This window comes from Lemur catta, chromosome 12 (genome assembly GCF_020740605.2).
Source record: "Lemur catta isolate mLemCat1 chromosome 12, mLemCat1.pri, whole genome shotgun sequence".
Lineage (NCBI taxonomy): Eukaryota > Metazoa > Chordata > Mammalia > Primates > Lemuridae > Lemur > Lemur catta.
This window is the reverse complement of record NC_059139.1, coordinates 77,554,801-77,571,141: the sequence shown is the minus strand read 5'-3', so window position 1 is coordinate 77,571,141 and position 16,341 is coordinate 77,554,801. Positions and strand designations below refer to the sequence as shown.

General features: G+C 38.8%; 1 protein-coding gene across 2 annotated transcripts in view; it reads left to right on the top strand.

Moving 5' to 3' along the window:
* EPB41L4A (erythrocyte membrane protein band 4.1 like 4A) overlaps window positions 1-16,341 on the top strand; it is a 232,472-nt gene that overhangs the window by 133,017 nt on the left and 83,114 nt on the right. For both annotated transcript variants that reach the window (XM_045566141.1, XM_045566139.1), the window contains exons 6-9: window positions 415-535; window positions 2,479-2,566; window positions 4,803-4,891; window positions 5,582-5,645. In XM_045566141.1, coding sequence (XP_045422097.1) covers window positions 415-535; window positions 2,479-2,566; window positions 4,803-4,891; window positions 5,582-5,645 — 362 coding nt within the window. The remainder of the gene's footprint in view (window positions 1-414; window positions 536-2,478; window positions 2,567-4,802; window positions 4,892-5,581; window positions 5,646-16,341) is intronic.

Here is a 16,341-nt window from a genome sequence, read left to right as displayed (position 1 = left end):
CCTGGCTATTACTTGGGGCAAAGACATTTTGAATCATATGCTCCATCTCTTGGTGTCATTGTCTGGGAGGATATATTGGGGTCATGGTTGTTTGTCACCTCCAGCATTCCTAATATTTGTACTCTAAATTCTTTTTATAACATTTTCTATAAACTGGTAAGAATAATTGAAACGAAAATGATAATTACAGTCTTTGGGAAAGCAAAAATGTAGAACTTAACGTTTTTAAGTTAAGATTTTGTTGATACCATCCATATATGCTCTTCAGAGTTGTTTTGGTAAAATTGAGTTATATGTGAATTTTTAATATGGCATTTGAAGAAAAATGTTTAAGTATAATAGGAATATTTTCATTCTTGTATTTTAAGGAATAGTTTTCTAAAATGGAAAGAAATTACAATTTTTCTTTTTTAGCTGAACTTGGAGATTATGACCCATACAAGCATACTGCAGGGTATGTATCAGAGTACCGGTTTGTTCCTGATCAGAAGGAAGAGCTTGAAGAAGCCATAGAAAGGATCCACAAAACTCTGATGTAAGAATCATGTCTTATGTTGCATCATCTGTCAGCTGTCATCTTACGTTGCTGGCAGGCATAAGAATAGTTTCTAGAATGATAAATTCTTCACTGTGCCCTGAACATTCTGGCATTCTTTTTTTATAGTTTTTTTAAATTGCTTTTAACACTAAAATGCTCACTGAAAACTCCAACAATTTAAAAAGTATAAAAGGGAAAGTAAATTCCAGTACCTTAAGTCACCATATTTTTGGTGAATGGCCTTTCAGAGCTCTCTCTCTGTGCACAATTTCTCATAGAGAAAATTTATCTTATATAGATTTAGTATGTATGTATGATTTTACAAAAGTGGAATCATTCTATTAATACTGTATTTTGAAATTTTTTGCAGTCACCAGTATCTTATGAAGTTTATTTCTATAGCTATAAATGTAATTTATAAACACAAACATTTTTAATGCATTCTGGGTTTGCTCTGTCTTAAATATGCAAATTGTTTCATAGTTATACGCCAACTCCTATTCAAGCTAAAGAGTAACTCTGGAAATCACGATGACACCAGTGTGGGGCCTTGGAGGGTATTATGTTAACATCTCATGCACTTCCGAGAGTAGACACACTCCCCTAGTAGGATTTTCAATTAATGGCTTGCAGCGTTGACGTTATAATTTAATTATGGTTAATTTGGTTAAATCCTTTATACTGATTAACTTTGCTTTATCGCCTCTTATGTAACATTCCCTCTTGAATATGCTTGGTTTCAGATCTATTATAGTTAAGAAAAAAATGTAGAATTAATCTGGTCAACAAAACATGTTTGCCTAAAGGGTCTGATTCAGAGAGCGGAAGCAGAAGTCAACAGCCGAGTTGCAATAAGCGAAAAGAGGCTCTCCATCTTGCATTATTAGCATGCGCTCTGCGAGAATGCTCTCCAGCCTGATTGTAGCGTCCTTCGTTTCAAGGTTTTGCTGAAGTGGATGCTAAGAGAGCTTGTTATATTAATAACATTATGAAATACTGTGTTTGGCACATTCTGAGAATACTAATTCTACCAGGAGTTTCAAAGTAAAACTATATTTTGAAATCATCAAGGAGCTCTGGGTAAAGGCCCTCATGTTTTATGTGATGGTGGTGACAGTGTGACTGTCATTTCTAGGAATAAGCTTGATCGAGGTTTGGTAGCTTTCTTGTGTCTACTTTGATGAACATTCTTCATGGATTTCAGAAATATGGTATACTGCTGGGTTTTTCCAGTGCACTGTGGCTGAAACAAAGGAATGCATCAAAGCAGCATTTCTTAATTTCTGTCTCTCCCTTAACTCATCTATGGAGGTTCCTAGCAGATGCTCACCCTTGTTAGGAATGAATGCCGTTTTCTGCATATTATCAGCAGGGAAGATAATGAGAAGGTTTCTACACTTCATAGTAAGAAAATGACAATCATTGTTGTAGTTAGTATATGTCAGCTGATATATTTTCAAACTGGACCTGTGCTTAGGAGATGTTGATGTGAGCCCAGCTGGGTGGTGGGGGGCCCATTCTCTCCACCTCTCCACCACGGTTCTAGTTCCCTTTCCTTCTGGTGGAGAGCTGCTGGTGCCCAGGGACATTTTACTCTTTGTGAAGGGGACACTTTTTCATTGGAGCGCTTATTTTCTCAGTAACCTCTTTGGGGGTTTCTGAAACTGAGAATTTTTAATACATGCTGGGACACTAGGGATGGGCTATAATGAGCAAGAGTAGATTTGGTAAGTGAAATTAACTTACTATAAGTTATCACCTCAGAGTATACAATTTTGTCACCAAGAGGGCAAGGGCCTTCTTGAACTACAAAGATGTATGTTTGCATTAGTGCAAAGGATTATTTATTTTTCCAGGGAATAAAATGAAGATGATTTGCCTTCCCTGTAAGTGCAGTAGCTACAGTAAAATAAGGCTCTTTGTTTTTGTGCTGGGTGCAGGGGTCAGGCTCCTTCTGAAGCTGAGCTGAATTACTTGCGGACTGCCAAGTCCCTGGAGATGTATGGCGTTGACCTCCATCCCGTCTATGTGAGTAGCATTTAATTAACACAAAATATTTTAAGCTGATGACATTTTTCTTAAAAAGTCACTGAGACTCCCGAAGGGAAGCTGCAGTCCTGTTGTGTAGCAAGCAGATGATACTTTTTCATCTGTGTTTTTCTAACACAAAGCAGCTCTTGTGTGGATTAAACCCTAATGAGTGTTGCATAAAAATCTGTGATTATATTTTCATGTGTAGAGAACAATTAACTGGGCTTGAAAACACAATCTGGATAACAGCTCCAAAGGGCTTAGCTAAACAATGTCAAAACAATTTAAAATTGGTCTATAATTGATTGTATTAGACAACAGGAGAATTTTCCAAAAATAGATTTTTATGGCTGAAAACCATAAATGAAATTACTTGCTAGGTAAAGTAGACATTGGGCAACAGTCCAGGTGCAAGTATTGTTGGTTCTGTGTTGGATGTGCAGGTTCTGTCACTATGAAGGTTACCACCTGGTATAGGTATTATTATTACATTACTAGAAATTTTTTTCAGATTTTTTTTTCAGTGGCTTATGACAACTTGCTGGGTATAGTCAGTGAGCAATTACACTGAATCTGCTTTGACTGTTCTGGATCCAGGTCTTAACCTTTGAGCCACTTCTCTTAGGCTATCAGTTGTCGTCCTATACCAGTAAGACTGAAATGCCATTGCCTTTGATTTTGTAAGAGTTGTAGTTAGCAATACGCACATTTGATTATTTGAGCCAGGTGCCTTATTCTTTATAAGATATGACTTGCTAAAGAGTACATGTATAGATTGAATTTTTGTCAGTTGGATCATGGAAATCAATTTTTAAGGAACCCTGATAAAACTTTCTGTAATGCAAATAACACTCATCCATTCATTTTCTAATATGTCTTTGGCTGTTCATCAGGGTTTTCTAAAACAAGAAACCATCTCATATTATTTTTAAAGAGTTAGAAACATCCCTGAGTATACAGTCAATATAGAAATAAAAGTTAAAGATTTTAGGAAAGTAATATTTCACTGATATTAGATTTAAATCTCATTTGGTTATTAAATGCTTCACAGTATTGTCCTTTAAGAATACCTCTAAAACTCGGTAGAATCAGCTTTTTCCCTTCCAGCCACATTAATTTTATTAGGTTTTCAGTTTTTTAAAAGATAAAATTCCACAGGAAATTTATAAAGGTAATCTTCTGCAAAATGCTTCTACTTTGTGTCATGTTTATCCTAATTTGTAATCACTTTTTTGTTGGTGGCAGGAATTTGTGGCAAATGAGCTAAATTTATTGGAATCTTCCATACATTCCTGTAAGATTGAATTTTTAGAACTGAAAGTGGCCAACAGCTGGTGTTTTTCTAAAACATTATGTTGTCTTATGTTGTTTATGACTATAACTCTGCAGGCTGCTATTTAACTTAGAGCGGAAGTAACTTTAATACAAACAATTCTGTGCATGTCCTTGGTACCCACTCTGTGACTTTTTCACTTCAGGATCCCGTTTTCTTAATTGGGATTTATCATTGCCTGGAAATAAAGGTTCTCTAGTCTTTACCAGAAGAGATTGCATTTTTATATTTTGAGCAGTCATAAAGTTAAAAGTAGAAGTAGGAGGGAACATGACGGAAACCTTAGAAAATTCAAGTGTGTGTCTGGTGGTGACTGTCTGAATTTTCTGGCGAGGATAGTGGTAGTGCTAAAGCAGACCTCATAATTGTCCACATCAGAGTGTAAAGTCAAGACAAGCCATTTAAAAGCACCCTTGAAAGAATCCTAAAGTGGTTCTCAGTCCTTGACTACGCAGGAGAATCACCTGGAGCTTTTATGTATTTTTTGCCACTTTGGCCCCTGCACTAGAGATTCTGATTTAACTGGTTTTGGTAGTGCCCAGGCATCAGCGTTTTAAGCTGCATGGGTGATTCCAGTTAATGTGCAGCTGAGATTGAATACCACTCTGTAAGGAACCCTGAGTAAGTCCGTCAGTGGCCTAATTGGTAGTCCAGGTATCTTTTAATGAACTAAAGTTACAAGTTTGGATTAATACTCAGAAAAGTTTTCTGAAAAGCTTTGAAAAAAATGAGCAGCAAGTTAGCTACTATCATAGCTTAGCTAGCTTTCTAGGTCAATGTCTTTCAAAAATTAAATCCAGTATTAGTACAACACATTATGTCTGTATGGCCAGCTGTGGTTTGACAAAAAGCTTTTATGTGAATAAATTCATAGTTACAGGCATGTGTTTGTTTTTGCAGGGAGAAAACAGGTCTGAGTATTTCTTAGGATTAACTCCGGTTGGTGTTGTTGTCTACAAGAATAAAAAGCAAGTGGGGAAGTATTTCTGGTAGGTATAACCTGAGTGAAGGCTTGCTATTAAAGTTTTGAGACTTGTGTGTCTGTGAAAAAGTTAGGGGAAAGAAAAAACAGGTGCATTTCCAGTGGTTGATTAAAAAAAAATGAGTGACGTTGGGTGAAAGTTTTCTCTCGGTGCACCTTAGCGTATATGATTCTGGACTCTCTTGTACAGCGAAGCTGTATGTAGTGGGATTTCCCTTCCATTCCAGTGTGTGCCAGTGGGCAGTGAATCCAAGACTGCTCTGAGTTAGCTCTGAATGGGGAAGCACTGTGGAGACTGGGGAGCCCGTGCCCCTGCACCGTGTCTGGAAAGGCAGCACTGCCACAGCCTGGGGATTCCAAGCTTGTCTGTGCATTTCTTTTTTAAAGCCAGTCAAATTTAGCAGTGGGGGGTTGTATACCAACTTTAGTGACAGTAATCTTAATAAGTTCTGATAACCCACTGCCATCGGACCAGCCTTGGCTGCTCATTTAGTGGAGAAAAAGGACAACGAGAATGGACTTTTCTTTAGGAGGATGTTCAGAACAAAGGACATTCAGGGAACTCTCTACAGTCACACAGCAATATATACAGGAGCCAATATTCACCAATCTTTTTCCACTGGATACTTTTCTGAATTTCTGAAAAATTAATTCTTAAAAAAGCAACAATACCACCACCATCTGCTTTGTTTTTCAGGCCTCGGATTACAAAGGTTCACTTCAAGGAGACTCAGTATGAACTCAGAGTACTGGGAAAAGATGTAAGTTTTTGTGAGCACTTAGCTGAAATGAGAAGGAGAGTCTTGTGTGCTCATTTATAACTTGACATTGTGAAATCAAACTTCTGTATTTTCTTCAGCTACAGCCACATGGAACCAGGTTAATTAACCCACATGCATAACTTTTCAAAGAAGGGAAAAGGAAGTGAGTAGAAATGAATAAGATGGTGATGGACAAGTATCGTTTTAGTTTTAGCAAAGGAAAACAAAACCTTTCTAGGGCAGAGGAGAGAACAGGAGGTGATTATCATTATCAGTGTAATTACTTTTCAGTGCTGTCTGAAGGCAAGAGTCATATAATCAGAAGGGTATATCCTGCATGTGGAACTGCAAAAACATGTCCTCAGTTTGCTCTAAAGTAAATTAAACAACCTGTTAGGAGTCACCCTTTGGCTGTTACCCCAGCTGAGCATGATAGACAAACCAGATGGAAATTCTGAATATGCTTTCAAGCGAGAATGCAAGATGAGAATGCAAAAATGTTGACCTTCACTCTGCAGCTTGGCAGTGTCCTCTGGGAGTTTTTGGGTAGTGGGCACAGTATTTGTCAGAGCCTGGGTGTGCTTTCATGCCTTGACAGGTAGCTTTGAGGAAACTGGTCAAAAGAAGGCAAAGATGCAAAAGCTTCCTTTTGATCTACCTGTGAAAATAATGCTCCCTTGAAGTGCTGTTACTGTAATCCATATGTTATGGGATAAATGAGTAAAAATATGACATGTAATCCATATTTATAGGATACAAGAGTAAAGATATGTAGGAGAATCTATCCTTCTGCCTCTTTGATTCTAACTTTATGCAGAACAAAAACTAAGTGAATGGAGTTGAATTGATTTCCTTGATGTTCAAAAAAAAAAAAAAAATCGGTGCTTATGTGTCCAGATGTTGAGGCACAGGAACTATAGCTGCAGCTACAGTTGGGACCTGGTACTTGGCAGAACACCTCACGTGAAGGAGGTATTCAGTAACTGTCGAATGAATGATCAGTGAACAAGTGGTGTGCTGAGACACTGTGTACTGCCAAACAGAAAACCTGACGCTACTATTGGTTCTCCTTCTAGAAAAAAATATTATTCCACCCCGAACTATATGGCATGCTGCCATGTACTGATAAAACTGGATTTTGAAATGAGTTTTAACTTGTAAAGAAGGGAAATTCCATATTTTTAAAGAAATGATAGTCCAAAAGCTGCATTGTAGTTCTTTACAGTCTAGTTTAGAGGAAATCCAATGTGTTCAACTCCTGATTAGACACGTCAATCTTGAAACATGTGCTAATGTAAGACTGAATTAAAATCATTCAAAAACTAGAATAGCTAATTAGACAGTAGGATTTTGTAGTTTTCTCCCTGTCCTGCCATTAGGTTCACATGAAGAACGAGATCTGTTAAATATATTGAAAATAATGTTTCATGTTTTTTAGCAGAATATGATAATAAAAATAAGACTTTGGTGGAAGCATTACTGTTATTCAAAGTATTCTCTCCCCTTATACCTGTTATTTTTGTGAGTGAGGTCCTTTGGTGAACTACTATTATGTTATTACAATGTCTTAAAATGTATGTTTACTACTGGCTCAAGATAAATATTTGGTAAAGTCACAGCTAACCAGAACTTTCAACTTCTTAGACTTCATTATTAGGCAAAACAACAACAAAATGGATACCATCATGGTGTTTTTCAAACGGCTGTCTCCATGGTGTGGCGTGGCTCCCTCCCCTCAGGACTCCTCCACTCTCGCCCCATCTTCTCCCCGGCTTTGAGACAAAAGGGGTGTTTGGGGAGGCCCGAGGCACTGCACGTTCCTAGGTCATTAAGCATGGTGTCGGTGATCTTTAGTAAGGGGGCAGAGCAGGGCACCTAACTCAGAGGCTTGAATCAAAGGGTTTTTAAAAACGGTTACTAAATAGCACATTAATTTAGCCAAAGCATTCCCTTTCCTAAGCATTCCTGCTTGCAGAGTCTGTTCTCTTTCTCCACCAGGGTACCTCTCTGTGCGGCAGTGATTTACATAATCGTAGAATTAAGTTTATTATGGAGGCCGAACTGTAATCACAGATTGAATTAAAAAGCCCCTTAAAACCCATCGCCTGGAACAGCAATCACATTCAGCATGAAGAATGGTCAAATGCTTATTCTGCTGGTTTTTTCTGGTCTGTTGGTCTGGTCCAGAGACTTAACTCTGTATGTTCAGTGCTTTTAGGTCAAATTCAGAGACTTCACAATAGGTATTGTGGTTTAAATAATACCTCACAGAAAATCTAAACTTTTAGTATAAAGATATTGTTGACTGTAGAAAAATCTGGAAAATATTAATATAGTACAAAGAAGAAAATTAAAATTACCCATTATCCAAAAATTCAGAGGTAATGATTATTAATATTTTGGGACAAGTGCCTCAAGATTTTGCCCTATTAGTGTGAATGTATAATATATGTGTGTATCCACATATGTAGATCATTCCCTGTATGGTTTTATAGTTGCTTTTATACTTAATATCATATAAGAGTTTCACATTTTTAAATTTTATTCACATGTGAGGGCCAGGTGTGGTGGCTCATGCTTGTAATCCCAGCGCTTTGGGAGGCCGAGTCGGGAGGATCTCTTGAAGTCAGGAGTTTAAGACCAGCCTGAGCAACATAGCAAGACCCTATCTCTACAAAATATAGAAAAAATTAGCTGAGCATGGAGGCACGTGCCTGTAGTCCCAGGTACTAGGGAGGCTGAGGCAGGAGGTCCACTTGAGCCCAGGAGTTTGAGGTTGCAGTGAGCTATGATCACACCACTGCCTCATGCCAGGGCAACAAAGTGAGACTCTATCTCAAGAAAAGAAAAAAAAAAATTATTCACATGTGCCTGCTTGGTGTTTGATAAGTTTTCTTTTTATGTGTTTTAATTTTTTTCTTGCCATTATGGACGCAATCTTTTCCTTCTATTATATCTTCTAACTGGTTTTTGCTAGAAGAAGTGAAAGCTATGGAATTTCATATAGTTTTTTCTAAGATTTGACCATTTTGCCAAATTCTTGTATTCTAGCCAAGAGTTCTTAATTTCATTTGCGTAAATTTTTATAAGTATATGATTATATCATTTGTGAATGAAAATAATTTATTTGCATTTCTGTTATTTATATTTCATATCTGTAGTGTTGACCAGAACTTCTAGAAGAGTATTGATAGAGCAATATAAGGCATCCTTGATTGGTTTTTATTTTAATGAAAATACCACTACTGTTTCATCACTTATGTGTTAGCTCTTGGTTTTAGGAATATGTGTTTATCACTGGGTGTTGAAATTTTTTTTTAATTTATCCTCAAATGGGTGATTTTTCACTGAATGCCTTGAGAACCAAGACTCTTGCTTATTCGTTCATTCAACAACTTATGCTTATTTTAAAATGCAGGCAAGAGATGGTAATGACTCTGTCTCAGTGGATCAGGGTAGCAGCCTTCAAAGCTCTGAGAAGCTGTTGGATCCAGGGTTTCCTGGATGGGGAGATATGGGAGAGACAAGTCTTAGTAGCTTAACCGTGTTTAGCCGGAGAAGCAGGAAGGATGGAGCTGCTATCAGGCAGGGTGGGGAAGGCTATGGATAGAGCAGGCTTGGGAAGGAGATCAGGAGTCCCATGTTGAACATGTTGAATCTGAGATGTCTTCTGCACATCTGACTGGAGTTATTAAATAAGAGTGGGCTGCGAGTGTGCTCAGTACCAAGGTCTGAGCAGAATATACAAATTGAGACTCATTGGTGCCTCCTGACACCTTCTTTATGGTAAAGCCATGAGACTACATGAAATAACTAGAAGAATGAGTATAAACGAGAAAAGAAGAGGGAGGAATGGGCAAAGAAGCCTGAAAAGGATCAGCCAGTGAAGTAGAAAGAACACCAATTACATTATCCTGGATGCTAAGTAAAAGTCATGTAATAAGGCAGCATCAAACAATGCCAATATGTCAAATAGTACAAGGACTGAGAATGGACAGCAGAATTTAGGAGTGTAGGAGATCATGGCCAAGATGAGTTTCAGTGGGTTGAGAGAGTGAGCTTGAGCCCAGCAGTTCCCCTCTTAGGTATGTATATCCTCGAGAGATACAAGAAACATGTATGTTCTGTGCAGCACTTATATAAAAGTTGAAAAAAAACCTCAGAAGTCCATTAATAGGAGAGTTAAATAAAATTGGTGTATATCCATGAAGAAAAAAACCAAAGAGGCAACAGGAGGAGAAGAATTGGAGATAGTGAGTGTAGAAAATCCTTTTGAGGAGTTTCGAGGAGAAGAATTGGAGATAGTTTAGAAAACCCTTTTGAGGAGTTTTGGCACAGAGGAAATAAATAGGAATATATAATAACTGGCAGGGACTGCAGTAATGTCAAGATGCGAGAGGCATGACTAAGGATGACGGCCACCGTGAGAGATTGCGGGTGGTGTAACCTGATGAGATTCAAAGCTGGAAGTTTTAGAGGGAAGGAAAGAGAATGGTTTGAAAGCAGCAATGGGAAGGGAGCAGGGAGGATCTTCCCCACTTTCAGGGTCAGTGCTGCAAGATCACTGGGGACAAAAGGCACGGCCCCCACTTGAGAGGCCAGCCGTGGAAGCAGTGTTCTCAGGGAGTGCCAGGTGTCTACTAGTGCAAGAGGGTGAGGGAAATGTAAGAGAACAGACTGCAGAGCCAGGGGATTTTGCTGTGAGAGGGCCCAAGGTAGGGGTTTGGGGAGTTGAGTGGTAGCAGAGAAAGAGACAGACGAGGGGATGGGCTGAGCATTATTTGGGAGTGACTGGCATAAGCAGAAATAAGCATAATGAAAATTGGTCCAGTGGATGTCGGGAGAGATACAAGAAACCCACTATCTGCCCGGTCATCCTAGTGATGAGGGTAGAAGGCGTAAGGGAGGTGGGGTGGTCCCAGTGCACTAACTAGTTCAGCCTGACCCTTCTTTAGGGAACGGCCTCCCTTACCCGTGTGCATGTGTTGGGTCTTGACACTTGCTGATGGACTTGTGGGGAAACCGGGTGTTACATCACACTCTGGGCTTCACCCTCCAAGATCAGGTTTGCATTTCAGAAAGTGCACTCTGGCTGCAGGGTGGAACCACGGCCCAGATGTGAGAAGGCAGACAGACACTAGGAGATGTGATCAAGGGGATACGAGGAGAGGGGGCTTTCCACAAAGGTGGAGAGAAGTGGGCAGATCTGGGAGGCATTTAGGAGGTAAAATTGCTTCTGACTGGTAGCAGATGGAATGTTTTTGTGAAACATGAGGAGGAATTTGGGATCATACCCAAACTTCTTGGTTTTGGCACCAGGGAGAAGGTGTAATCCTTAGCACTAAGCCCAGAACTTGGCATGTAGTAAGCACATTGGTGGAATAAATGAAAGAACGAATAAGTGATGCTGTGCTTGCTTTTATGTGTAATGCATCATGAAACTAACCTCAGCTTAACTTACCCAGCGTGACAGGATGTAGGACCAAAAGGTTCCTGGCAACTCTGGCCAGGAGTAATTAGACCCACTTGGCAGAACTCTCGGGCCTGCTTTGAGGAGAGTACACGGGAAGTGATGATGGCCAGGAGTTGTCACCGTTTGTTAACAAGTCCAACAAGTCCTGCTTAGGTAAGCTAGGGGTTCCCTTCACATTTTAAATGGCACTACAGATTTAAAAAAAAAAACTTTTTATTTGAAAATAATTCCAAATTTACAAAAAGTTGTAAAAATTAAAATATTACATAGAACATGTTTATCTGCTGTTACCCAGATCTACTTATTATTAACATTTTACTCCATTTCTTTTTTCATTTGTGTTTTCTTTCCCCTCCAGACCCCCAAATTCCTTTCTGAGTGTAAGTTACATATGTCATAGACTTTGAATACTCCAGTGCATATTTCCTAAGAATGTTCTCTGATGTAACCACAGTACAGGTTATCAACTTAATAAATTTATATTGATAAAATTCTTTTATCATCTACTATATTCAATTTTGTTTTTGGTTGATGTAATAATGTCCATTATAACATTTTTCCCTTATGGCATAGAATCCAGGTAGCCTCCTTTAATCTGGAACATTTTCATAGCTTTCATCTTTTATGACATTGACATTTTTTAAGAATGCGATTATACCCCACTGTTCTAAAAACAAAGTTTCTCATTTCATGTTTTTCTCCTGTTCCCATGTGATTAGACTGAGGTTGTGCATTCCCAGCTGTACAGCTACCAAGGTGAAGTTGTGTTTTTCTCAGTGCCACATCTGGAGGCCTATGATGAACACCTGTCCCTCGCTGGTGGTTAAATTTGATCACTCGGTCACACTGTGGCCTGATTTCTCCACTGTATAATGCCTGTTTCTCCCTTGTGACTGCTAACCAGTCTATGGGGAGGTACTTTAAATGGATGCAAATACCCAGCTCCTCTTTAAAATTTCGCTGTAGATTTAACATTCATTGAGGATTCTTGCCCCATCCAGTTTACTAAGAGGGTTGCAAAGTGCTGACTTCGCAGCTCTCCACTCCCTCCACATTTATGAGTCGGCCCTTGACATTCCACGTGAGCAAGAGCCCTGCCTTCTCTCCCTTTTACTTATCTGTTGTCAGCACTTACTAATTTCTATTTTTTCCAGTGGTTTATAATACATTATTGTACCCATTATTCTGATGTAGATTTGATCATTGGGAGCTCCTTCGTTTGGTTCCTGTGTCCTTTGAACCTGCCCCCACCATTTTTTGGGTACCTTTTTCCTTTTTTGGTATAATATGTTTCAGGTGCATCTTGTAGCTGTCAATGCTGCCTCCACGCTGGTGTCAGTCATTTCTCCAAGGACCTCTGGTTCCTTTTAATGGGAAGCAGTCTAGATCTGGGTGCTAGATATGGCCATTGCTACTGCGGTGACTTCGTTTCTTGACCTTTTCAGTGGACAGAGCTAGGGAATACGTGCATACATATGCCCATACCTAGAACCTAATACACATGCATGGAGAGGTAAATACATATGTAGATACAGGTGCATATAAACATATACATATTTGTACATTTTTTATAAATGATAAGTTCATGCCATACCTCTAATTTCTGTCCGTACCCAAAGGGTTCTTTCTTTACCTTCCCCCGTTTCATATTTGTATGTCTTTTCTTTGGCCCTGAGAACTTTGGCTCCTAACAACACTATATTTACTCATTTGCTCAATTGCAAAATACATGTCAAGTAATTTAAGAATTGCTTTAGTCAAACCACTAAAATAGGGCCGGGCGCGGTGGCTCATGCCTGTAATCCTAGCACTCTGGGAGGCTGAGGGAGGTGGATTGTTTGAGCTCAGGAGTTCGAGACCAGCCTGAGCAAGAGCGAGACCCCGTCTCTACTAAAAATAGAAAGAAATTTTATGGACAGCTAAAAATATATATAGGAAAATTTAGCCGGGCAAGGTGGCATGTGCTTGTAGTCCCAGCTACTCGGGAGGCTGAGGCAGTTGGATTGCTTGAGCTCAGAAGTTTGAGGTTGTTGTGAGCTAGGCTGACGCCATGGCACTCTAGCCTGGGCAACAGAGTGAGACTGTCTCAAGAAAATAAAAACAAAAATAAATCCCACTAAAATAGGTAATTGTTTGCAATTCTTTCACCCCTATGTACCACCTAGCAGAGTCTGGGGGCCTGTAGTGAAATGCTGATTTCAAAATTTACTTTGGTCATCTGCTCCCTTCATTACTTTCTGCCTTCCTGCTTACTGTGGTTATATATTCATTTGACATCTAGGTTTATTTGTTTCAGTTTGTTTTTAGTTATAAGTTCCCTTCACATCTTATTTGTGTAATTTTATTTTTTGAATATGTTGAAGGTTAGCATGCTTTCAAAACTCAAAACTTTATGAAAAGCTCGCTCAGAAGTATCGCTGACTCCCATATTCCTTTAGTCCTGTTCCTTCACCCTTGCTTGCAGGTAGCCAAGTTCAGTGTTTCCTAGTTCATCTTCTCTGTCTTTCTTTTTGTAAAGATAAGCCTTTTTTCTTACTTTCCATCTTTCTTACCTAAAAGGTAGCATACTGTGTAGACTTTGGCACTTTGTTGTTAGGTATTTTTTCACTTAGTAATGTCTCTGAGAAATCACTATCAGTTCACTGAGCACTTTCTCATTCTTTTGCACATAGTACTCCAATGAGCATACGTACCATAGTTTATTCAACAAATCTCTTATACTGGAATGTTTAGGTAGTTTTTGGTACCTTGCAATTACAAATTTTCCTTCATTCAGCAACTTTATGCATGATTATTTTTGGAGGGGTATCTGAGGGATAAATTGCTAGAAGAGGAATCGCTTAGTCGCAGGGTAAGCACACATGCAATTTTGTTTGCTATTGCTGTGTCTCTCCTTCCCACCCGCTCCCTTAGTTATTGTGCCGTTTTGATTCCAACTACAATGCATGAAAGTACTGCAACTGTCCCCCAACTATTCCCAAGTATGGCTCTCATTGTGATATTTGGATCCTGATGCCACACGAAAGTTTAGTCTGGAGTCTTTCAGATTCAGTGATAGACTGCTAGGCTTGTGGTCAAATAACATGGCTAAGTTATTCACTGAGCAACATTTAACTTATATTTCCTTATCTGTAAACTGAGGATGATGTCTGTCTTGTGGAGCTGTTGTTAGGCTGAAAGCATGTAGTCCAAAGTTGGACATGTATTAGGCACCCAATACTTGTGTCTGGGTTGGAACTGTCTTGCTGTTATGCCACTTACAGCTATGGGAGTCTTGCACAGGAAAGGACCGTTGGGATCACCTTGTTCTTGGCCAGTCTTGGCCAGTGAATAGGTTGTGCCAAGGCAAGAAGGGAAGCCCAGGTCTTCCAGGCCCATGCCTTTCCTTTGCTTCACTTGCTGGTGTGTTTTGTTGACTTTATCCATAATTAAAATATATGGACCCTTTGTCCAGAAGAAATAAAAATTTTCTTATAAAAAATTTGAGTGTTGGTAGATCTTGCCAGATATGCCTTCATTTTAACAACATTTGTTATTAGACTTTTTTTTTTCACATTTGTAAGATTGGGAGTAAAATTAATTCATTAAAACAATAATCAATCTGCAAGTATACAAGAGAAACGTTGACCTTTTGGAAATACTGCAGAGCAGATGAGGACAGGATGGAGTAAAAGCAATAATAGAAGCAAACCATCTGGACTTCTAAGTTTGTATCTGTGAATTCCTTCACATAGGAAGCAAAATATGCTCAAAATAGTACTTTGTAAAGTTTACTGAAATATGATGTAAATATTCTCTAATGTTTTGGCTCATATTCTCTTGGAATTTTTGGAGGAAAAGAAAAAAGGGGCGAAGCAGTACAATCTAACATATCCTTTCTAATTCTATAATTTATGATTCTCTGAACTAGAATTATATTGTTATTCATCAAGTGATCAATGCATTCACCTGTCGAATGGATAATGGTTTTTTTTTTTAATTTCAGCATATTATGGGGGTAAAAATGTTTAGGTTGCATATGTTGCCTTTGCCCTGCCCGAGTCAGAGCTTCAAGCGTGTCCATCCCCCAGATGGTGTGCACTGCACCCCTTAGGTGTGAATATATCCATCCTCTCCTCCCCCCCACCTACCCAAAACCCAACGAATGTTACTACTAAATGTGCACTTAAGTGTTGATCAGTTAATACCAATTTGATGGTGAGTACATGTAGTGTTGGTCTTTCCATTCTTGTGTTACTTCACTTAGTAGAATGGGCTCCAGCTCTGTTCAGGTTAATACAAGAGATGCTAGTTCACCATTGTTTTTTGTGGCTGAGTAGTACTCCGTGGTATACATATACCACATTTTATTAATCCACTCATGTATTGATGGGCATTTGGGTTGTTTCCACATCTTTGCAATTGTGAATTGTGCTGCTATAAAGTATAGATGTCTTATTTATAGAATATGTTTTTTTCCTTTGGGTAGATGCCCAGTAATGGGATTCCTGGCTCAAATGGTAGTTCTACTTCTAGTTCTTTGAGATATCTCTATATTGCTTTCCACAGAGGTTGTATTAGTTTGCAGTCCTACCAGCAGTGTATGAGTGTTCCTGTCTCTCCACATCCATGCCAACATTTATTGTTTTGGGACTTTTTGATAAAGGCCATTCTCACTGGAGATAAGTGATACTGGAAATTGTGGTTTTGATTTACATTCCCCTGATGATTAAAGATGTTGAGCATTTTTTCATATATTTGTTGGCCATTAGTCTGTCTTTTGAAAAGTTTCTTTTCATGTCCTTTGCCCACTTGTTTATGGGGGTTGTTTGATTTTTTTTTCTTGCTGATTTTCTTGAATTCTGTATAGATTGTAGTTATCAGCCCTTTATCAGCTGTGTACCATGTGAATATTTTCTCCCATTCTGTAGGTTGTCTGTTTGCTCTTGTGATAGTTTCCTTGGCTGTGTAGAAGCTTTTTAATTTGATCAGGTCCCATTTATTTATTTTTGTTGTTGTGATTGCCTTTGGGGTCTTCTTCATAAATTCTTTCTCTAGGCTGATGTCTATAAGAATTTTTCCAACATTTTCTTCTAGAATTCTTATAGTTTCATGCCTTAGGTTTAAGTCTGTTACCCACTGTGAGTTGATTTTTGTGAGAGGTGAAAGGTGTGGATCCTGTTTCAGTCTTCTACGTGTGGCTATCCAATTTTCCCAGCACCATTTATTGAATAAGGATTCTTT